This window comes from Lacerta agilis, chromosome 17, assembly GCF_009819535.1.
Source record: "Lacerta agilis isolate rLacAgi1 chromosome 17, rLacAgi1.pri, whole genome shotgun sequence".
Lineage (NCBI taxonomy): Eukaryota > Metazoa > Chordata > Lepidosauria > Squamata > Lacertidae > Lacerta > Lacerta agilis.
Genome location: NC_046328.1, coordinates 18436781 through 18461683, shown reverse-complemented (window position 1 = coordinate 18461683; position 24903 = coordinate 18436781). Strand labels below are relative to the sequence as shown.

At 48.6% G+C, this 24903-nt stretch overlaps 1 protein-coding gene across 1 annotated transcript; it reads right to left on the bottom strand.

The window, feature by feature from the left end:
• Positions 1 to 1329: 1329 nt before the first annotated feature.
• On the bottom strand, positions 1330 to 23111 carry TMEM233 (transmembrane protein 233). The gene is made up of 3 exons (XM_033136370.1): positions 22569 to 23111; positions 13241 to 13375; positions 1330 to 1523 (listed from the first exon to the last, which is right to left on the bottom strand). Exons 1-3 carry the CDS (start codon positions 22788 to 22790, stop codon positions 1512 to 1514), a joined length of 369 nt encoding a protein of 122 aa, XP_032992261.1. The 5' UTR covers positions 22791 to 23111; the 3' UTR covers positions 1330 to 1511.
• Between the last annotated feature and the right edge of the window lie 1792 nt (positions 23112 to 24903).

Genomic DNA, 24903 nt, shown 5'->3' with positions numbered 1-24903 from the left:
AAACTTGTCCCTCCATATGTTTTGAGACTACAATTCCCATCATCCCTGACCACTGGTCCTGTTAGCCAGGGATGGTGGGAGTTGTAGTCCCAAAACATCTGGAGGGCCGAGTTTTGGGATGCCTATCCTATGGGGTATCAAAATGCCAGTCAAGCCTGATTACATTTCACTTGCCAATTTACAGCCACCTCAAAGTTGGCTGGTGCCTTTAACTGAAGCTTGATTTTCAGTCATGTGCTCTGCCTACAAATTCAAAGCACATGGCTTTCCCCAAAGATTCCTGGGAACTGTAGTTTACCCCCGAGCTGCAATACCTGGGATTACAATACCCGGAACTACAGTTCCCAGGATTCTTTGGGGGAAGTTAGGTGGTTTAAAATGCAATTTCCATGCCTAGGAAAACTCTGCCTGCTCGTTTCTGCAGATCGAGTTGTTCTTAAAGGCACGTGAGCAGGCCAGGCTGTTCTCCCTTCGCTAGCACCATTCTTCTAATCCTTCCCCGACTCTCAGGACGAGTTGTCCTCTTGAGTCGCACATGACATCATACACAGCCGGACAATCACAAACACGTAGCAGAGGCCTGATCGAAGAAATGGGAGTCTGTAAAAAGAGATAGCAAAACATTCGTGCAAAAGAAGAAGCCTGTTTTGGAGAAAGAGCGGGGAGAAAGCTGGGCTGGCGAGAAGGCAGTTCAGGAAGAAAGAGAAAGAGCCTTAGCTCTGGAGTGGTAGAGCATCTACTTTGCATGCAGAAAGTCTCAGATTCAACCCCCAAGCATCTCCAGCTAGGACTGGGAGAGAACTCCGTCTGACATCCTGCAGGGCTGCTCCCAGTCAGCATAATACAGTACTAAGCAAGATGGACCAACGAGGCAGCTTTCTAAATATCCATGCTAGACTGAGAAACTCAGATGATAACTCTGAAGCTGCAGAGAGGGTAGAGCCGCAGTAGATCAAAGATCCATGATGAGCTGGGAAAGCGTTCTCATTTTTTTGTCCTGAGAGGCACCAATGGGGTCAATAGACCTGAAGCAGAAATCAACCCAAAAATCACAGGGCAGCCGCCCACCTTGTCCGGTCTGCTCCTCCAGCTCGGTCCTTGCATCCATCAGTGATCCAAAAAGTTCAGCCAGCGAACGCCCGAAGAGTGAGCCCGAATGCCTACGGAGTAGGATGGAGGGAGAGGAGTTTGTGAGTGTTGTGAGAACAGAGGTTCCACCTCCAACATACATGAAAACGGAGGCATGGAATTTGGGGGTTTGGAAAGCAAACTGGAAGCATTTCTCTATTAACAGCATTCCTTAAGAAATACTTTTTTAAAAAAATAAAAATGCTCGTCTCGGTTTACGCAGCACGACGGACAGCGATAGCGGACGCAATCTGTTCACCAGCGACTGGAATCGAACCGTCTGGACTGAAGGATCCTTGTTTTCCTTTCCTTTGCCAGACATTCCCTGTGCCTTTCCCAGAGGTTTGAAGACGGGCAACGCTTCCCATCCTAAGTCTTGGATGTCAGATGACGTGCTGCGTTGGTGTTAAAAATAATGGTGGTTTTTAGGAGAAGGGAGGAGAATTCGGGAGGGGGAGGAGAGAGAGAGGAAGAAGAAGAAGAATAGAGAGAAAGTTAGAAAGTTTGATTGCCTTATTTAAATTATTCATCCTCAAGGCCTAATGGACACATTATTTAATAGCCCTTGTTCCCATTAAACAAACAACTCACTGCATTAGTGGCTCAATACCCTTTTGAATCAGAAGCATTAAGTCTCCACTGGCAGCTGTCATCTCGCTGCCAGTTTGCGCTGAATTATGTATCAGGGCGATCTCGAAAAATCAATGGATTCCTGACTGTCAGGAAATGGTTTGATGTTCACTAATGGCTTTTGTTTTGTTTTGTTTTTTGGTGTTTTCATAAAGCGTTCCTTGTTTTAACATAGAAGAAGCAATCAGACACACCCTGGGCAATTACCAGAGCTGCTGGTGCTCATAGCACCAAAGCACAGCTGTAACGCAGAGGCAGGAATGGGGGACCTTTGGCCCTCCTGATGTTGCTGGACTACAACTCCCAGCAGCCCTAGCAAGAAGGGCCAATGACCAGGGATGGTGGGTGGTGCAGTTCAGCAACATCAGGGGGGGCAATGTTTCCCCACACCTGACTTAAAGGGGAAAGGAAGGTCATAGTTAAGGAGAGAGAAGAGACACAGCTCAGCGGTAGATTCTACAGTAGGCATCCCCAAACTTGGCCCTCCAGATGTTTTGGGACTACAGTTCCCATCGTCCCTGGCTAACAGGACCAGTGGTCAGGGATGATGGGAACTGTAGTCCCAAAACATCTGGAGGGCTGAGTTTGGGGGTGCCTGTTCTACAGGCATAGGCAAACTCCGGCCCTCCAGAGGTTTTGAGACTACAGTTCCCATCATCCCTGACCACTCGTCCTGTTAGCTAGGGATGATGGGAATTGTAGTTCCAAAACATCTGGAGGGCCAGAGTTTGCCTATGCCTGTGGTAGATCATTTGCTTTATTATTATCTAAATGTGATGAAAAACAGGTTTTTTTTGGGGGGGGGGAGAGTACTTTGTTTTAAATTCTGCATGAATATATCACAGCAGACATTAATTCAGGAGAGGCAGTCCTGGCATCTTGTGCCCTCAAATTTTTGCTGGACTCCAACTCCCATCAGCCACAGATAAAGGAAAATTAAAGGTAAAGGACCCCTGACAGTTAAGTCCAGTTGCGGATGACTCTGGGGTCGTGCCGCTCATCTTGCTTTAATGGCCGAGGGAGCCGGAGTTTGTCCGCAGACAGCTTTTCCGGGTCATGTGGCCCGGATGACTAAGCCAGTTCTGAGAAGCTGTTGTGAGTGCCACCCACCAGTAGGGGTGATGGAGAAATTTGATTCAGTTCACTTTTAAAGGCAAACCTTCTGCTGTCCAATGGTAAGAGCTGTTTGATATTGGGACAGAGTCTCAAGGCAGGTGGTGGACTCTCCTTCACTGGAGGTGTTTAAGCAGAGGTTGAATAGCCACCTGTCATGGATGCTTTAGTTGAGATGCCTGCATCGCAGGGGGTTGGACTAGATGACCCTCAGGGTCCCATCCATCCCTACAGTTTTATGATTCTAAGTTTGCATTCCCCTTAAACCATGCAGCCCTCCTTTGAAGCTTGCGACTCTCAAAATTTTGCAAAGCAGTTCTTCAGCCAAGTAGCACATATACTCGGGGAAAGTGTGGATATGAATGCATATATTTACGAAAGTAACAGACACACACAAAAAATGCATATATTAGGCAAAAGTGCAAGCAATAATGTGTTTACTAGGATAAATTCACACTAAAATGCTGGTGAATTTACATGAGGACTGTTTAGGGGAGGGAATCACAAAAATGCTGTAGAAACGCGGAGAACTGCTTGCTATCTTTGCCAATGCTGAATTTTGCATGAGAAATAAATATCTCTTCCTACTTTTTGTCCCATTGGTAATGGCTAGTCAGAACACTAGTCCATCTTGCTTTGTATAGCTCCTGGAGTTTCAGAAAGGAGCTGTTCCCAGTCCTACCCAGTGGTACTGGTATCTGAACCCTATATGCAGCACTGAGCTGCAGCCCATCCTCTCAGCTCGATTCAGTTGGAACTCTGCACATGCCCAGACACTAGACGTTTATGTTGGCTTTGTTCTGAGCAGTGAGCCACAGTGCCACTGGGAGAAATTAAGTGAAAACCAGGATAGCTCAAGCAAAGTATCAAGAGGTTCTCCCTCATAGCAGTTGCTGCACAGGGAAAAGGCCCCCAAAAGACTGCTGTGGCATAATGGATTGTGTAAGTATGTGCCTCCCACATTTTCCACCTAATGCAAGTATTACCGTATTTTTCGGTCCATAAGGCGCTCCGGACCACTAGACGCACCTGTTTTTTAAAGGAGAAAAACCAGGAAAAAATATTTTCCTGGTTTTCCTCCTCTAAAAGGCAGGGAGGGGTGCGCTGGAGGGGGAGCCCTTCACAGCGGCTAATCCCCGCTTGCTTTAAAGGGACATGGGGACGAGGAGGGAACACTCCGTTTCTCCCCTCGTCCCCATGTCCCTTTAAAGCATGCGGGGATGAGCCTGCTTTTGGCATTGGCGCGCGGGATGGTGGAGAAAGCAGCAGCATCCCCGCTGTTTTCTCCACTACCCCGCACCTTTGGGATCGGAGGGCAGCGTGTGGGGTGGTGGAGGAAATCCTCCACAAACCTCCCTGCCGCCCACCGATCCCAAAAGCAGGCATCGCAGCTGCCACCCCGCACATCCCACGGAACACGGTGGGGGATGGGGAGAGGCAGCAGGAAGTGAAGGGGATGTTGCTGGATCGTGCCCAGCACCTCGCACGACCCAGCACCTGGCACAACCCAGCAACATCCCTGTCGCTTCCTGCAGCCTCCCCCCATCCCCCGCCGCGTTCGGCGGGAGGTGGGGGAAGGCAGCGGAGATGTTGCTGGATCGTGCCCAGCACCTCCGTTCGCCGAAAGAAGCTTCTTTCGGCGAACGGAGGTGCTGGCACGATCCAGCAACATCCCCGTCGCTTCCTGCAGCCTCCCCCCATCCCCCGCCGCGTTCGGCGGGAGGTGGGGGAAGGCAGCGGAGATGTTGCTGGATCGTGCCCAGCACCTCCGTTCGCCGAAAGAAGCTTCTTTCGGCGAACGGAGGTGCTGGCACGATCCAGCAACATCCCCGTCGCTTCCTGCAGCCTCCCCCCATCCCCCGCCCGTTCGGCGGGAGGTGGGGGGAGGCAGCGGAGATGTTGCTGGATCGTGCCCAGCACCTCCATTCGCCGAAACAAGCTTCTTTCGGCGAACGGAGGTGCTGGCACGATCCAGCAACATCCCCGTCGCTTCCTGCAGCCTCCCCCAATCCCCGCCGCGTTCAGCGGGAGTTGGGGGGAGGCAACGGAGATGTTGCTGGATCGTGCCCAGCACCTCCGTTCGCCGAAAGAAGCTTCTTTCGGCGAACGGAGGTGCTGGCACGATCCAGCAACATCCCCGTCGCTTCCTGCAGCCTCCCCCCATCCCCCGCCACGTTCGGCGGGAGGTGGGGCGAGGCAGTGGAGATGTTGCTGGATCGTGCCCAGATCCAGCAACATCCCTGTCGCTTCCTGCAGCCTCCCCCATCCCCCGCCACATTCAGCGGGAGGTGGGGGGAGGCAGCGGAGATGTTGCTGGATCGTGCCCAGCACCTCCGTTCGCCGAAAGAAGCTTCTTTCAGCGAACGGAGGTGCTGGCATGATCCAGCAACATCCCCGTCGCTTCCTGCAGCCTCCCCCCATCCCCCGCCGCGTTCTGCGGGAGGAGGCAACGGAGATGTTGCTGGATCGTGCCCAGCACCCCCGTTCGCCGAAAGAAGCTTCTTTTGGCGAACGGAGGTGCTGACATGATCCAGCAACATCGCCGCTGCCTCTCCCCACCTCCCGCCGAATGCGGCGGGGGGTGGGGGGAGGCTGCGGGAGCGAAGCCTTCGCTCCATAAGGCGCACAGGGATTTTCCCTTCCTTTTTAGGAGAGAAAAAGTGCGTCTTATGGAGCGTAAAATACGGTATGTACTTTTTCCAGCTTAGAGCAAAAGTGAGCAAGAATTTGATAAAGGTTCACAAAATTTTGCAGGGCATGAAGAACATGGATAGTGGGTTTTTTTCTCCCTCTCTCATGACAGCAGAACTTTTGGACATCCAACGAAGCTGATTATTGGAAGATCCAGGGCAAATTTTTGTTTTTTAAAAAAGGACTAAATAATAAATGGTTTCAAGCATGCAGGCCTAATTATTTAGGATGTTTTTTGAGAGCTCTGGTGCAGGGGCAGGAGGGGGGGGGGAGAAACACACACCACCCATCCTCCTCAAGCACGAAAGAGGTGAAAAGTTCATGCCCATCTCAACTTGTGTGTCTTGCAGAAACATCCCACCACAGCCCTTCTGCTGCTCCTGTGTCTTTGGGGACAGCTGGTAATTCCATCTGCCAGGATGAAGAGCCAGGGGTGTAAATATGCCAGCTAAGGTTGCCAGACATCCAGGACGGGGCCGTAGAGCAGAGGAACTAACTTCCTTGTCTCCATCCATGAGTAGCATCTCCCTGCAATCTCTCTTTGACAACAGAGTGCCCTCCAGATATTTCAGGGTTCTTTGTTTCTTTCATTTATATTTATATTTATATTTATATTTATATTTATATTTATATTTACATATATTCTCCAAGGAGCTCAAAGCAGCGTACAGTGGTACCTCGGGTAAAGAACTTAATTCGTTCCGGAGGTCCGTTCTTAACCTGAAACTGTTCTTAACCTGAAGCACCACTTTAGCTAATGGGGCCTCCCGCTGCCGCTGCGCCACCAGAGCACAGTTTTTGTTCTTATCCTGAAGCAAAGTTCTTAACCTGAAGCATTATTTCTGGGTTAGCGGAGTCTGTAACCTGAAGCGTCTGTAACCTGAAGCGTCTGTAACCTGAAGCATCTGTAACCTGAGGTACCACTGTACGTGGTTCTCTCCCTCCCCATTTAATACCCACAGCAAACCTGTGAAGCAAATTAGGCTGAGAGGCAGCGACTGGCCCAGGGTCACCCAGCGAGCTTCACGTGGCCGAGCGAGGATTGGAACCCCTGGTTTCCCAGGTCCAGGGCCAACACTGTAACCACGACACCACACTGGCTCTCCTGGAAGTTGTATTCAAAAGAATCTGGAGGGCACCAGGTTAGCAAAGGCTGTTCTATGGGTGCACAGGATAGCACGCTTCAACCTTGGATTCCCGCATGTTGGACTCCAACTCCCATCATCCCTGGCAAACTTAAGTCAATGGTCAGGGATGATGGGAGCTGGAGTCCAACAGCATCTAGGGACGTGCATAGGGCATTGACACAGAGCTTTTTTATACAGGGGGGTGGGAGAGAAATAACCAAAAGGTTGTGTCAAGGAAAGCTGTCTTTTACGTTGCAGTTTCCAGGTGGCCAAGAGTTGGAGATGATGCAATTTGGAACATCTGGAGGGCCGCAGGTTTCACAATCCTGGTTGTAATAAGGTAGCCAAACGCAACAGGTAGCCAAAATGCTCCTACACCTTTTATAGTACAGAAATCCCCTTTCCTGTTCAGCTCTTAAAGGACCTCTGGCTACAGTCTTTGGCTATGCTAGTCTTTGGCCTACCTTACAGGAGTGCTGTGAAGATTCTGGAGAGAAGTAGCAATGTGAGCAATCCTTAATTGGATAGGGTGACCGGTGCAAAAGGGAGCAGGCTCCTGCCCCTGACTTGGTTAAAGGCGAAGGAGCCACTGTCCCCTTTTGCATCCACTCCCCCCAATTCCCTACCTACCAAAAGGGATGCATGCAGCAAGCCCACAGTTTACACAGGGGTTACATTCCAGGTATCACCCCTAAAGCCAAAATTGCATATAGTAAAAACACTGTAAGTCCAATGGCAAGTGGGATTGCTAAAGTCTTTTTTTCCTGGATGCCCGCCCCCTTTCTATTTTATTTTAATTTTATTTTGCATAAAGCTGATTGCACACAAATGATGGGCTTAACTGCATTTCAGAATACTGTCTTTCTTTAGATAATTTGTTCTGCTCACTTGCATACCTTATTTGACTACTCACAGCAATAGGTAAGGAGCTCTGCAGGCATCTAAACCCAACCTCCTGACTCCTGGGTTTTCCTTTCACCCAGGTTCTGCCCACGTGAGATTTTTACACCAGGCATAGGCAAACTCGGACCTCCAGATGTTTTGAGACTACAATTCCCATCATCCCTGACCACTGGTCCTGTTAGCTAGGGATGATGGGAGTTGTAGTCCCAAAACATCTGGAGGGCCAAGTTTGCCTTTTTTATACTTTCAACATGTTCTTCATAGTCCTGGGACTAGGAACTGAAATCCCCTCTTTAATGAAAATCGAGGTCCCCATCCTGAATTCTGCACCCAACTTGCACAACCAGCACCCATGAGTAGATTCACACATGCCTGTACATCACTGGTCTTCAGCTGGTCCGCTGCGACCCACTAGTGGGTCATGGCCTGATCCAAAGCGGGTCACAACAGAAACATCACAGCCATGCAAATAGATGGCGAACGATTAAGAACAATTAAGCCAGTTTGGGTTAAAAGTGGGTCGTGGGTCTGAAAAGATTGATGTGATACCTGCTGTACATGATGTTTTGGGCATAGGATTGTTCAGATGTAGGAATCTACCTTATACCGAATCAGATTATTTGGTCCATCTAGCTCAGTATTGTCTGCACTGACTGGCAGCGGCTCTCCGGGGTCCCAGACTGGGAAAATTCCCAACCCTACCTGGCGATGTCAGGGATTGAACCTGTGACCATCTGCACGCAAGGCAGATGCTCTACTGCTGAGCTACATCCCTCCCCAGCCTTTCAGCTGAGTGGGTGAGCCATCTCCGTGGGAGAATGAGGTGATGGGACACCTTTGCCTACGGCTGTTGGGCCACCATGGCTGCTTCCGACCTACAAATGCACACCCTGATGATACTGCCTTCCCTTCATTTCCTGCCCCATTCTTACAGCTCAGACCATCAACCTTATTGTAATTTTGATGCATTGTTTCACACTCGTAAGAACTCCAGGAGAGCCCGATAGCTGGATCCAGGCCAGAGGAGGCCCATCTAGCCCCCTGCATCCTGTTCTCACAGTGGCCAACCAGATGCCTTTTCTGGGAAACTCACAAGCAAGACCTGAGCACAAGAGCCCTCTCCCCTCCTGTGGTCTCCAGCAACTGCTATTCGGAAGCACTTACTGCTTCCAACCGTGGAGGCAGAGCTTCACCATAATGGCAAGTAGCCACTGAGAGCTTTATCCTCCATGAATTTGTCTAATCCTCTTTTAAACCCATCCAAGTTGGTGGCTATCACTGCCTCCTGCAGGAGTGGGTTCCACAGATTAATAATGTGCTGCATAAAGAAGTCCTTTTTTAAGAAAATCCATCCCATATCTTCCGCTTCCTTGGATGTTGGTCAGTTCTAGTGTTAGGAGAGAAGGAGGAAAAGTTTCCTCTATCTTCTTTCCCCATGTCAACTGTTAATTCAGAGGCACACTGGCTCCGACAGGGGAGGGAGGGCATAGCATAGGAATGCCTGGTTCTGGATCAGGCCAAAGCCCCACCTTGCCCAGCATCGTTTCCTTGCAGCTGCCAACCAGATGCCTCTGCTCCTCGCTGCTTAGGCTGAAAGCGCAAGCATTTCCCATCTTCCTTCTAACTACTTGACGGAATTCCCCCCTTAATCTTCTTTGGGCTAAATTTATCCACTTCCTTCCACCTTTCCCTTATGCAACTTTCCCTTTCAGATCCTACATCGTGACAAGGTAAGGCTGCCAGCTGGCGATGCAGCCTGACCTGAAGTTCTGGGGTCTTTACAGTGCAACCCAATCCGTGTCTACTCAGAGGGAAGTCCCACTGGGTACAATGGGGCTTACTCCCAGGTAAGTGGGGATAGGGTTGCAGCCTTGGCCTCCTCCTTGGGATATCCGGAGGAAGGACTAAGATTTATGGGGAGGCGGGGGAAATGTGTGAACAGGATTGCACACTCACATGTCATTATTACTACTAGTCTCATTATTATGCATTCAGAAACTGAAATCACAAAATAATGTTTTTAATGTATTTGGGCTGTTTCATATGTGACTCCTCTTGCCTGCTCCTTTGATCTGTTTTTGTGCGGGGGGGGGGGTTGGTACAGTGGTACCTTGGTTCTTAAACTTAATCCGTTTCGGAAGTCCGTTCCTAAACCAAAGCGTTCCAAAACCAAGGCACGCTTTCCCATAGAAAGGAATGCAAAACGGATTAATCCGTTCCAGACTTTTAAAAAGAACCCCCAAAACAGCAATTTAACATGAATTTTACTATATCACGAGACCACTGTTCCGTAAAATGAAAATAATAATCAATGTACTGTACTATAAAATAAATAAGACAGTATGGAAATGATAAAAAATAACATTTTTTTTCCTTTCCTGCACTGATGATAGTCATTGTTTGGATGGGGGTGTGTGGCTTTTATCCATTTCCGCAGTCACACAATCAATCAATCAGTAGCTGAACTGGGTTCCACACAGTCACAAAAACAAATGAACCAAAAAAGCCTCAAAAACAAAAATGCAAAATAAATAACAAAAACAAAAGCACCAAACTTAATCCGTTCCGGAAGTCTGTTTGATTTCTGAAATATTCGAAAACCAAGGCACAACTTCTGATTGGTGCAGGTGCCCCGGAAACAACAGCTGACAGCCGCATCGGAAAAACGTTTGAAAACCGGAACACTTACTTCCGTGTTTTCAGTGTTTGAGAATCACGGCGTTTGAGTACCAAGGCGACTGAGAACCAAAGTACCACTGTATTTAAAAAACAGTCCCACTAGTTTCAGCTCATGAGGTCTAGAAACTTTATTTCTTAAAATGAAAGCTTTGGCTTGCTTCTCGGGAACTTAACCAGAGCCTGTGAGTTGCCCAGTGGTGTGTTGGTCTGGTGTCATGTTGGGGTCAAAGACCCATTCATATTTCTGCAGCAGGGTCCCTGTCGCCAGCCTCCCCGAGTCACCGAATCAGCATGAAAGGGGACCATTTTAGCTACCAAGAAGCAGCCTTCTCCCCCTATGTTCTGACTGGAGGCAACTGGAGTGAAAGGAGGCGAGTCAGCCATTGAGGATGGGCTCCTAGGGTCATTCTGGAGAAGGTGCATGGGAAGAACGCCGAGGAGGAGTTGTCCTGCATGCTCCAAACTGGGGCGGACTTTGGTAATATGGCACCCTGAGCGAGGACAAAATTTGATGCTTCCCCCACCCCCAGAAATATTTCTCATTTTCGCAATAATTCCTTTTGGTACAGTTGATTCTTATGGATCTTCTCACTACGTACCCTTATAAATATAAGTGGTTGTTGTTGTTGTTGTTTTGCACCCCCTAGGCTTGGCACCCTGTGTGTTGGGGGGGGACAGCCCACACTGCCCTAAATCCAGAGCTGCTCCCTACCAGAGAAGAATGGCAAGCCAAGCTGATGGACTATGCCGAAATGCCAAAGCTGACTGGAAAACTCAGAAACCAAGAGGATAAAAACTTTATAAAAGAATGGGGGAAATTTACAAGTTATTTAGGAGACCACTGTAAGCAGATGGAAACAAGAGCAGGATTTTGACATTCTGGTAGTGTAAAAAAATATTATGGATAAAATGGTTTGATATATAATAACTGGAGTACAAACTACTGTATTTTTCGCTCCATAAGACGCACTTTTTTTCCTCCTAAAAAGTAAGGGGGAATATCTGTGCGCTTTATGGAGTGAATGGTGGTCCCTGGAGCTGAATTGCCCAGGGGCCAAAAGAGGATCATGCTTTTTATTTTACAAAAAGAAAAGGGAGTGTTGAAAGGACCCTGCTCAGCAGCTGATCAGCAAGAGATCGGGAGAGAGATAAGAGTCCCCGGCTCCCTTTCAGCCCCGCCCTCCATTGTTGAATGTGCTGCAGAGGGAGGTTGTTTGTTTCCCCAGCGACATGTGACTGGCTGATTAGATTATCTGTCTGGAAACTGTAGAAAAGGCTCCCTTTCCTTTAGAAGCTGCAGAAATGTCAGTTGAACCCCATAAAAACGGGGCTTTTCCTCTTTGCTTTTCCCCCTTTGCAAAAAAAGGCTGCAAAACTTTTAGCTGATCCTCAAAAAACCAGGGCTTTTCCCTTTGCAAAAAAGCTTCAAAACTTTTAGCTGATCCTCAAAAAAACAGGGCTTTTCCCTTTGCAAAAAAAGCTGCAAAACTTTTAGCTGATCTTCAAAAAAAACAGGGCTTTTAGAGGAGGAAAACCAGGAAAAAAAATTTTCCCTGGGTTTCCTCCTCTAAAAACGAGGTGTGCCCTATGGTCCGGTGCGCCCTATGGAGCGAAAAATACGGTAATATGCAGTTGTAGATGTTTTAAAACAAGACTCCATAGACAGGATGGGGGGAAGTTGTGAGATTCGAGGAATCTCCACATGTAGTGTTACTTTATCGATGTGTGTTTATTTGTTTTTGTTTTTGTGCATCTGGGTAATCAGAGTATCACCAAGGCATGCCCGCCAGTCTGAGGAAGTGTTGTGGGGAAAATGTTATGTTGACTCCGGTGAATATTACGCCAAAATGTAAAAATTAATAAAAATTCTTAAAAATAAAATAAAATCCAGAGCTGCTGCAAAGCCCAAGCATTTGGGAAGACTGAAAACACCAGATGCTTCAGTTTCAAGGGAACAGGGGTGCACGTTCTGTTTCATCCAATGGACCTTCACGGAAAAGACAATGTAACTTGCTCCAAAAGAAGATATTGGAGCGCTCCAAATCATTTGCCCATGTACGTGCATGGAACATTGTAGAACTAGCTGAAAGGCAACCCATGGAGATTTGCATTGATCGTTTGCAATGCACCCCTAATTACTGAAAATTAATAAGACTGTTTTTAGAAGGCTGCATAACCTCAGACACGGGTAAAGGGACGTGGGTGGTGCTTTGGGTTAGACCACAGAGCCTAGGTCTTGCCGATCAGAAGGTCGGTGGTTCGAATCCCCGCAACGGGGTGAGCTCCCGTTGCTCGGTCGCTGCTCCTGCCCACCTAGCAGTTCGAAAGCACGCCAGTGCAAGTAGATAAATAGGTACTGCTCTGGCGGGAAGGTAAACGGCATTTCCGTGCACTGCTCTGGTTCGCCAGAAGCAGCTTAGTCATGCTGGCCACATGACCCGGAAGCTGTACGCCGGCTCCCTCGGCCAGTAAAGCAAGATGAGCGCCACAACCCCAGAGTCGTCCGCAACTGGACCTAACGGTGAGAGGTCCCTTTACCTATAACCTCAGAAGGGGCTGGTGGCTTTGAGCCTACTACAAGTCACTGCTCCCCACTGATTGACCCTCTTCCTCTGGGCCCACTCTGCCCAAAGAGAAGGGGGCAAGGTGGGCAGAGGTTGTCTCCCCTTCTCTCAACTCCTATCCATGCTTGCTGGAGCTCCAGGAGTTGGGATGTGGGCACTGGTAGGTACCCAGCGAAGACAACTCCTGAGTGCTGGGCCTGCCCCTCTAAGCATGCAAAAGCACAAGAAACACAGATTAAATAAGATAACATAATCTTAGAAGCTGCCATAGCTGCGAGTATCCACTACAGTACTGGAAATAACTGTCCTCCCTCTCATCTCTCCCCTCTCCGCAAATTAACAGCGTTGTTAAAGATGGCATCAAGTTCTAGCGCATTGGCTGGAGAACGGCGAAATCTGACTTACCGTAGTGAAATGAACTGCACAAAGGATACCGATCAGCACGAGGCCAATGAGGATCGCTGCGATAGCAACCAGGAGTGCGGTGTGGCCCAGTCTTTTTGACCCTTCTATGTCTCCCTGTGCATAACTGTTTAATGCCTGCGGAGGAGAAATGTGATTTTCATTAAAAAAAAAAAACCAACCAACCAACCTGTGCTTCCATTCTCACTCCTTTTGCCACCACTGGTGGGTGAGGCATTGCTGCCGGAGCCGCTGCTGCTGAGGGCTGCCTGGCTGGCCCTGTCCTGTGACAGGGCCTCTTTGGTGGTGGCTCCCCAGTTGTGGAATGCCCTCTCTAGCCAGGTGTGCCTGTCTCTATCATTATTAACTCTCTAGGAGAAAATTGCAGTCATTAACCGTCGTCAACAGGTTTACCACACCTATCAGCCAATCACCCATTCCCACCACCCTTCTTGAGTAACACCCCTCCCCAACCTCCCACTATATATAAGGGTCTGGTGACTTCTGTTTCGGTGTATCTGAAGAAGTGTGCATGCACACGAAAGCTCATACCAAGAACAAACTTAGTTGGTCTCTAAGGTGCTACTGGAAGGATTTTTATTATTATTATTTTGTTTTGACTATGGCAGACCAACACCGCTACCTACCTGTAACTAGGAGAAAATGTCCCTGTTCACCCAGGCATTTGGTGGCTGAAGAATACTGTGCCTGGCCACCTCGAGAGCATAGGCTAGAAGTATGTTTTTGATTGGAATTGATTTTAGGACATTTTAATCTGATTTGTGTTTTTCTTTTTACAGTTTTGTATCGGTTTGCCGGCCTGGCATCCTTGGGGAGGAAAGTCTGAGTATCAATTCAGTGATTAATAAATCACCAGCATAATACTTTAACAACAAAGTTCACAGTTTTTTCATGCTCCTGTCCTCTCTCCCCACCACCCAAATCTACTATATATTTTGGAAAGCTGTCGTACATTTTCACACCTCTTAAAAGATACCGTGACCAAATCTTACACAATGGTTCCTGTGATCAAGATCATGGGTTTTGGTCTGTGCTTGGATATGCTTGGAAACCATTTTGAATCAAGGCGGACTGAACCTTTAAAAGCTGTGCTGATTTTAACCACTGATTTCCAAAAGGCACACCACACTGGCTATTCCCAATCAACGCCAGGGGCGAAGCGGCCATTTATCCAGGAGCTGATTATTACTGCTGCATTCGTTGTACGTTTCATTGCTCCACCACTGCTGATCAATAAATCCCACAGCAATTTAACTAAGTGCTGCGCTTCGAAGGCTCGCCTGTCCACATGAGAGAATATGCATCTGAGCAGTGCGAGGTGGAGGGCAGGAGGAAAGGGATTCTGGTTTTACCTGGAGGCCACAGATATCATTGTACTGGCCAGGCATTTGTGTAAGAGGGCAAACTATTTTTAGGTGTGGTTTTATTGACATTTATTTGCTCCTGAATTGTAGCTGACTTGGTGGTTTAAATGACTCTCCCTGAGGAAACTTGCAGCATTTGGGATTTTTTAGTTTAGAGAAAAGGCGATTAAGAGGTGCCATGATAGAACCTTATAAAATGGTGCATGGCACACAGAAAGTGGATGGAGAACAGCTTTTATCCCTCTCTCCTAATGCTATAACTCAGGGACATAAAATGAAACTGAATGTTGAAAGATTTGGGACAGATAAAAAGACTTTTTCCACACAGGACATAGTTAAACTACAGAACTCATTCCCGCAAGAGCCAGTGGCGGCCACCAACATCTAGAAGTTCTAGGTTCACTTCCTGGCATATAAACTACAAAAAGATCAGATGAAAGCTGAGGGCAAAAAGCTAAATCCTCTATTTATTTACGATTAAGGTGACACAAGCAATTTGGCACAATGGCTCCTGAAATCATGGAGCGGTTTTTTAACTATGTTTTGATATTGGCCACCATTGTGAATCAATATGGCGGACTCAACATTTTAAAAACGCACGGGTCTGGACATTTCTTAAGGTATAGACAGATCTTTGCATTTCCTTTGGGCAAATACACACATCTTTTTTGCAAGACATTTACCCTAATTAAATTCACGTTTGTATATTGTTTTTATGAATAAACACGAGGACCTCGGTCCACCTCTACCTTTGATGGAACAAGTGGTTTGCTTGGAGCTCTCCGTGGTGCTGGAACCTTCCCCTCCCCTCCACCAGATCAGAGCAGGACAAAACCTTGAGAATGGCTAAAGTTCAGCGGCAGAGCATTGCCCTGGCTCCCAGTTGCTGATGAAAATTGATACACTCTTTCCAAAGGCTTTTATGCTTAGATTATTGTGGTACATAGGCAGATTGTTGGCTTAAGGCACTTTAGGCAATACTCTTTGCTAATCCTCAATACAGCTACAACAAAGGCAGGTGTTCCAGCTGGCAAAGCTGTGAGAATTCATCCGATGACTATCCTGCATATAGGAACGGGATGAGCTCATCTTAAGGCTGAAAGAGTTTCTGCAATCTCTTGCGATGCTCAGTAGGCAGAGCCCTCTGTTTCCTTCTCTTTGGGCTTCTCCTGGACTTGGGTGACAGGGAACATGTCGCTACCACCTGAGAGGTGGCTGGGACTGGTGAACTATTCATCTCTGGGAAGGCAGAGCTATTCCCAGTATCAGACAGCTGTGTCTGACAGAGGTTCTCCACCAAACTTGGAAAGGGAGGAGGTGAGAGAACAGGCTGAGGAAGCTCCCCCACCCTGCAATCCTTGCTAGCAGATTCCCCCACTCCCAGCAGATGCCCCACATCCTACTGGAGGCCTCTCCCATATCCTCCCTCTGCATTTTCCCGACTTGGCCAGCCCATGGCAAGCGTCTGCCTCGAATGCGGAAGGCCCCAGTTTCAATTCTTGGCATCTCCAGATAGGGCTGGGAGAGACTTCCGTCAGTGCGGACAATTCTGAGCTAGCTGGAATCAGCGATCTGACTCAGTATAAAGGCATCCTATCTCTCCTCCCCTCAGAGGAATTGTTATAAGTTGTGGCGGGTTGGGAGCACAGGCGATTCTTTTCAGAATGCCAGCGCCTTAAGAAGACGTTCAGCAGACAGAATAAATCCTACCAGCTACACAACTATGCGGAGGTCTACTCAGCTGTACATGCGATGACGGCATGCAGCATTAGCTGAATTGCAGGCCTGGAGGGAAATTGCCAGTGGATCAAGTTTCTCATCTGGCCTTTTTTTTTCAGAAGCAATGCAGCAAATATATCATGTGGGCATTCCTCCGCTTCTTATTACACTTGCGTTTTGTGGGAGCCTTGCAAGAGCTTATCCATAACCCAATACAAAATGAATACATTGCAGCTTCTATGGGAGTGAGGGCCTCCTGCATTCCTGGGGAACCTTCTGGGGGCCAAATGGGTGGAGCCAGAAGCACAACTGGGTGGAGCAACGTATTTAAATTTGACCTCAAGGAGGGTGTGGCCTGTGGAGAGTGCCACGGGTCAGGCAGGGATGGCTGGAGGGCCAGTTGTGGCCCCTGGGCCTGAAGTTCCCCTACCCTGACTTATATGAGTTGGTGGCCATGTTTGATAAGCCAGATGTTATGGCTTATTTATTGTGGTTTATTGTGAAAGAACAGCAGACTGGTATATACTGCCCAGTTGCCTCCTCTTCTATCCTCCGCTGGTGGAAGCAGAATGAACAAACAAACCAAGTCTTGGCTTTGTGTTACATCAGATCCAAGGATCGTGGTTTGTTTTCCCGTAAATGAAATGGCTTCATTTCTCCCCCGCCCCCTTCTGTTTCATGTATTTTCTATTGTACGCCCAAAGGCTTCCTCCCTTCTCCCTCCCCATTCATTTTTCCTTTTGTGATGTGCCTTTACAGGCCGCAACTCTAAAAAGTCAGGGTTGCCTTGTTATTGATCTTTGTCAACCACTGTGGGAGGCTTTTTCAGCTGGAGAGAAGGCTAAAAAATACTTCGGTTAAAGACGTTTGTTTTGTTTTATTTATTAAGTTGTTTTCATACCACTCTGCACCGCAACAGCTACCACGCAATGAAATAATCTGAACCAATTCGCATACATCCCCTGCAGAAACAGCGACTTCCTTCACCTATCAAAGCTCTCCACCTCTAAAAGCCTGACAAAAGAGGTTCGTCTTCACCTGAATTTCTGCAGGGGCTCAGGCCTCCTCATTCCTTAGAGCTAAGCCCCATTTTAACCTTTCAGGAAGAAGACCCAAATCTTCCAACATTCAGGTTCATTGGATATCCACAAGTTCTAGCATTAAAGAGAGGGAGAAACGCTTTTTTCTCTATCCACTTTCTCCCAGCTGTGTATAATTTTATAAGCTTCTATTGAACCTTGGGCCTGGGGGCCAAATTCAACCCTCCAGGTGGCCCCTGAGATTCTCCCCATGCCCATCAAATAAATAAATAAATAATACTTAACTAAAAATATAAACTGTAGAAAGAATTAGACAGATTTTCCTGAGCACTTGGGGTCAAAAGAAAGTCATTTAAAAAACAGCTGAGACCTTTCATTCCGAATGTGCTAGGCAGAGCCAGACAGGCGATGATGCCGGGTGGGGTGCCCTACCCCCCCCAACATAAATCCTGACTACACCTATGCCCATGCCACACACCCCTCTCCAGCCATACCTCTTCTCCCCAGGCCCTGCTTTGCACCCTCCTTGAGTGTTTTGCCTGGCTAGAATGTGTCCTTGAACTGTGATTGTGCCTCTTGCTTGCCTGGATTGTGAGTGTGTGTGTAGAGACTAGCCTATTGTACAGAGATCCAATTTGCATCTGTTGCTCCTCCCAGTTTTCCTCCTGGCTCCACCCAGCACTGGCATGTGGCCCCTGGAAGATTGCCCAGAAGCGAATGCGGCCCTCAGGCTGAAAGAGGTTCCCTACCTTTGATGCAGAGGAACGAGTGTGGACAGGGCAGCTAGATATTGCTGTACTGGGCTGGTGCCATTCGTACTTGTTTTTTTCTTGAGCCATTAACTCTGATGGCGAGAAAATGGTACCCATTATTTAAAGAGCAGATCAGCAGGGTGAGACATTTGTATAGTGATTCGAGGCATCTCTTTTGAGCTCTCAAATAACCCTTGCTGTTTGAAAGCTTTATGGTCCCCGGAGAGATGGGGGAGAAGCCATCTCTCTTAGCGAAATACCGTCTGTCTCCAATCCGCCATCCTGCCAACTGCAGACGGAACGTGCATCAAGGTTCTTTGGCACACAGAAGCAAAGCACACACCCTTAGCCTCTCCAAATCTCTCAGGGCTCTGAAACGGCCAGCCATTTCTCCCTTTGCGCAAGTAATGGACCGCAACCCATTAGGTTGGCTAAATGGACTCCGTGTCGTGCATGTATCCACCCACACTTCTACACTTATCTTCCTATATGCATAAAAATGTAAGGTTGTCGTCACGTAGCCCCCACATTGGGAGGATTTTGGGTGTCGCATCAAAATCCCAGATTTGCAGGAAGTTAGGGTGGGGTGAGGAGGCAAGCTGCACAACACCAGCGGCCATGTCATGGGAGCGAGAAGGGAGGGACATTGACAGGTGAAATGTTGTGGTTGAAAAGAAGAGCATAGGTTTGCATGAAGCGGGGATGGGGGGAACTGAAGGAACATGGCAGGGGGAGGAGTCATGGGCATGTCTGTGAAAATGGGAGTGCAGAGTGGGACTGCAGAATAGAAGAGAAAAAATGGGGTTGGGAAGGTGTATAGGGAGCTTAGCAGTAGCTTGAGGTGGGAAGGGAAAGCTCTAGGGGGCTAATGTGGGGGCGGGGAAACGGTGGGAGGTTTGTGAACCGAGTGAGTAGGGGCACAGCCCCTAGCAATCAATACGGAGAGAACAATATACTGTACATTTGTTGCAGAAGGGACTCATATGCACAGCCCAATGTTGCTCTTTTTGAAAAGAGAGTTGCAACTGGAAGCGTTTCTGATCTTCCAAATCCAGAATCTTCTATGCGCCTGCATGCGCGCACGCACACACACATGTACACACATGCACACGTGTACACACGGGGCTGTTTTGGCACCTCCTCTCTTTGACCTGTTAACAGCTGGTTGTTACAAGAACTCCAGAGCGAAGACCTAGCACCTGAATTTGCTTCTTCCTCCTCCCTCCGCTTCCTTTTTCCTTTTGTATTGTATATCTTAGCTTATAAGCCAAGTCTTATTACTGATAGCTGTAGGCCACTGTGGGAAGCTTCCCCCCCCCCCCCAGCTGAAGAGCAGGGGTAAAAATATTTCAAACTGGTAAATGACAGCCAGGGCTAGGTTGGGCTGTTGAATGGTCTTTTGGCCACAGGAACCTCTGCCTTCACACTCCTCTTGGGCTTTTGGGTTGGCAGCTAGGAACATAGGAAGTGGCCATAAACCGAGTCAGACCATTGGACCCTCTAGCTTAGTATTGTCTACACTGGCTGGCAGCATCTCTCCCAGACTTTCAGAGAGGGGTCTTTCATCCTACCAGGACCCCAGAGCTTGCTGGGATTTTTTTCATTGCGGGGCTGGGGGTGGGGGAACGAGCCAATCTCACACCCTTTTCCAGGCTAGAGCTCCTAAACCATCTTTGCTTCCTGGATCTCACACGTGATTGGAATGCGGCTGTTTGAGAGGAAAGTTTAGAACTGCCATGGGGATAGGATGACAATTTGCCAAGAAAGCATGCACCGCTATAAAAGACTTGTGCACATCTTCCTCATGTGTGCATACGAGGGCTGAGCAGCTCCCCCGTCCTGTCTTGCACCCAACCTGGATCCAGGCCCCGACCCAATTCAGGAGCCTTACAGAGTCACACAGGGCTCTGCTTCTCCCTGCTTTCCTTGCCACTAGACTGCCTTGCATTTTGACAGCCCTGGGTTGCTTCAGGTGGACTTGATCTGAGCCAAAACCTACCCAGGGCTGCCTCAATCCGATCCACCCAAATTCCAAGTCGACCCAGATCCACCCAAGGCAGTATGTGTGCTTCTCATTCAATCCCCAAAACAACCCTGCAAGGTGGCTTAGGCTGAGAGGCAGTGACTGGCCTCCAAGGGTGACCCAGTGAGCTGCATAGCCAAGCGGGGATTTGAACCCTGGTCTCCCAGGTCCTGGTCTGACATACTAACCATTATACCACACTGGCTCTCTGGTTTTAACTTTGCTGTTCCATCTTTACTATGCCTTGTGCTGCACAAGATACAATCACTCACTGCTCATTATCTCTCTCATATATATATATATATATATATATATATATATATATATATATAATCAAAACCAATGGTGCACATTCTAGAAATTGAATTTATTCATTGCATTTATATCCCACTTTTCAAAGAGCTCAAAGGTTCTTCTCCCCTCCCCCATTTTATCCTCACAACCACCCTGTGAGGTAGGCTAGGCCAGGAGAGAGTTGGGAAGTGACGCAAAGTCGCCCAAGTGAGGGAGGGAGGATTTGAACCCTGCTCTCCCAAATCCCTAGTCTGATGCCGCAACCGCTACACCACCCTGGTTGTTGTAAGGCTTGCATGGACTGGGCGCCAGAAGGAGAACAAGTTCCAGAAACAAGACAGTCAATCAAGGCAAGTGACTGTAAAGCAGGATCTTTGCACTACAGAAACCACAACTTCTATCCAGTATCGATAACAAAATCTTGAGACCAATGGTTACAACATAGGCTTGCACCAACAGCACAGTGAGCCCCACTGAACTCAGCAGTGCTTAGGATCCGGAGTAAACTCAGGTCCCCTCTAGATTGGGGCTGTGTAAGCACACATTCCTCTTTTACTCTGCACCCAGTGTGCTCTCACCCCTGGGTTCAATCCACATCTATCCTGCCTTTTGCTGCCCTGAACCCCTTTGGGACGAATGTGGGGGAGAGAGATAAATGCAATAATAAGGTAAAGGTAAAAGGACCCCTGACCGTTAAGTCCAGTCGTGGACGACTCTGGGGTTGCGGCGCTCATCTCACTTTACTGGCCGAGGTAGCCGGAGTTTGTCCGCAGACAGCTTCTGGGTCATGTGGCCAGCATGACTAAGCTGCTTCTGGCGAACCAGAGCAACGCATGGAAATGCCGTTTACCTTCCCACCGGAGTGGTACCTATTTATCTACTTGCACTTTGACGTGCTTTTAAACTGCTAGGTTGGCAGGAGATGGGACTGAACAATGGGACCTCACCCTGTTGTGGGGATTCGAACCGCCGAACTTCTGATCGGCAAGCCCTAGGCTCTGTGGTTTAGATCACAGCAACACCAAAATCAACCCTCAACTGTGATTCCTCCATTGCAGAGAGTAGGGACTAGATTACCCCTTTGAGCACCTTCCAGCTCTAGAATTCTATGATTCTATATATTTTTTACAAAATGCTGCACCCCCCCCCCAAAAAAAACCCACCCTGGCTTTGATCCCAACTGGAAAAAAGAACAACTTAGCTGGCTTTTAAGCCAGCAATATGTACACACAGCTTGTGGTTCTTTTGGGAGAAGGATTCAATTGCATAGCTGTAAATTTAGGCTTGGGCAATAAGAAGTGGGTTAAAGTGTTCTCAGGCAATAAATTCACCTTTTAAAAGGGGGGGGCTTTTTTCAGGAAGGAAAGTAGTGCAGAAATGCTTGGGGAAGTGTGGGCTGACAATGGAATGACGGGACATTTGGAGGCTCCCCCCTAACATTGCATCTTGAAACCATCTATTGCACTTCCTGGAAAGTTAAGCCCAGCTAAATATCACCCAGGAAGCTTGCTTCTGAGCCAACCATTAATAGGTCAGGGCTGCCATCACATCCATGCTTCCTTAGATGCAAGCCCCTGTTTGAACTCCATGGGACTTTTGAGTACACCTGCAGCGGATCAGAATCTAAAGATGCAGCGGAGACTGAAGCCGGAAAGGAGAGATTCTGAAAAATGAATTTCATAGGGGGTGTTGTGTCCCCTCCCTCTATAGTCCAGGCGAATCAGGGGTCAGCTGGGGTTGTCATTAGATCCACTAAAAGTAAGGAGCATGGAGAACTGGTGTCCTTTTAATGTCAGTGAATCGTCTCCAATGCTGGTTGGTTCTACTCAAGAGTAAACCCCCTTGAAGCCAATGGGCATGGCTACCTTGTGCCCATTGAGTCGTCCAACCAATATTCTCTTGAGTAGGGCTTGGAAAGAAATCAAAAGGTCTACTCTGAGTAGGGTCCAGCTGAATACAACCCTTTTGTCCTTCCCCATTCCAAGTAAGCGCTGTCCAGCAGGAGGCGACGAACTGGGGAGGGGCTCAATCGTGGAGACAGGGGCGCTCCGGCCCCGACGGCGCCCCCTTAAAACCCACTCCCCCCCTCAACCCCAAAAAACACCACACAAGGCTTACCATCACTGAGAAAACGAAGGCCACGATGTTGATGGGGTAGGACGGGCAGAAGCAGGAAAGGATGCTGAGCCACAGGTAGTTTTTGGGCGCGTGGATCTCCTCTTCCTCGGGGCCCGGCGCCTCCTCGTCGCCGTTCATCTGCAGGTCGGCGCCGCTGTTGCTCTTCCCCAGGCCCCGCCTGAGGTCCGAGTAGGCGGGCGGCGGCGAAGAGGAGCCCTCCATGAAGTCGGCGCGGAAAGAAGAAGAAGAAGGGAGAAAAAAAGTTCGACGGGGCGGACGGGAGCCGAAGAGGAGCGCACGCCTGCTGCTGTCCCTGCGGCAGAAAGAGCTACTCCGTCGGCCGAAGAGGGAGCCGCTTGACCTCGCTCAAACCCTCTCCTCCTCCTCGCTCCTGTCTCCGTTCAGGGACGGCGGCCAAAAGGCAGACCGAGCCAAGCCCACCTCGATCCCGGGCAAACTCTCAGGTTTCGCTCCCAGGCCAAGCCGAAGAGGTGGCGGCTTGGGGAAGAAGAGATCGCTCCCGACGGGCTCAGCAAGGACTGAAAGCGCCTTTGGTATGGCATTGGCCAGCGGCTGCAGCTGCGGCTGCGACGGCAGTAGCAGCACCACGGCGCTCGGAGCGCCGTCTGATTGGAGGGAAGGGACGCCCACTTTGGAGTTACACGGAGCTCTTCGACCCAATCAGGTATTGTGGGGAGATGGGAGGGGGAGGAGGAGGAGAGGACTGAGGAAATGGCTCTGAGCCAGGATGGCTAGAAGGTCTTCCCAGGCAGTATGGCAAGGGGTGCCAACTTGAATAAAATATTGGGGTGTGTGTGGAGGTAAGCCCAATTGATCACATGATACGGTACACACACACACACACACACACACCATTTGAATGGTAATGACCATTAACTTGGGGGGCGCCCCCTCAAATATTTTATTGGAGGGGCGGAAAAGACCCCTCAGCCCCAAGGAGTTGGCTCCAATGGTCACATCCGCACCATGTATTTATAGCAAATTCAACATGGCCGGCTTCCCAATCCTGGGAACTCTAGCTTACGTCTCACTGAACTAGAATTCCCGGCACCCTTAACCACACGACCATTTCCGGGATTTCTTGCAGGGAGGAAGTCACGTGCTTTAAATGGGTTGCGTAGATGTGACCTGAACCTCCAGAGCCAGTGGTAGTATACCACTGAAATCAGTTGCTTCAGAGCAACAGGAAGAGGGGAATGTGGAAGTTCCCCCTCTCTGTCTGTGCTTTCCCATGCAGACACATCAGCCTTTGGTCGGTGCAAGCTGAGTTACATCTCAACACTTCCAAGGTACTGGGTTCAATCTCCGCAATCTCCAGGCAGGGCTGCCAATGTTTCTAGCCTGAAACCCCAGAGAGCCACTACCAGCCAGTGTAGACAGAACTGAGTTAGATAGACCCAGTGGTCTAACTTAGTATAGAGCAGTTTCCTATGTGAGACGTGACAATCAAGTGATGTTTTACGTCCACATCTCTTGGCATAATAGGTCAGTGTATCTGGCTGTGAACCAGAAGGTTGGTGGTTTGAGCCCACTCAGGGATAATAATAATAATAATAATAATAATAATAATAATAATAATAATAATAATAATTTATTATTTATACCCCGCCCATCTGCCCGGGTCTCCCCAGCCACTCTAGGCGGCCAGCCACTCTGGATGGCTATGTGCAGGGACTTGGACAAGATGACCGCCGGGGTCCCTTCCAACTCTATGATTCTATGGGACACTGGAGAACTGCACAGTACATCGGTCTTTCTTTACTCCAAAATGACACACACACACTCCAGCAGATTGCTCTCCTTTCCTGATAAACCAGGGACATGATTACGAGGGAGAAAGCCCAGAGGCTGATGGTGTGTGGATTGGATGGTGGCCTTCTGGCCTGCTGGAAGGAAGCCACTTGCATTGTGGTACGGCTGTGCTCTGTAGGAGGCAGCAAGGCTTCTGAATGCCAGTTGTTGGAGACCACAGGAGAGGAGACCCCTTTTGAGCTTGTGACCTCCTTGGGGCATCTTGGTGGCTAGGATTCTGCATTAGATAGGCTATTGGCCTGGCCCAGCAGGCTCTTCTTATGACTGGCCCCGTGTCACACAGTGATAATTATAACAACAACAACAACAATAATTAAATAAATATTATTTATTCTATAAATAATATATTGATACCCCCGCCCACTCTGGGCGACTCCCAACAGAATTATGGTAAAAACACAATAAAAAAATCAAATATTAAAAACTTCCCTAAACAAGGCTGCCTTCAGATGTTTTCTAAAAGTCAGATAGTTGTTTATTTCCTTCGCATCTGATGGGAGGG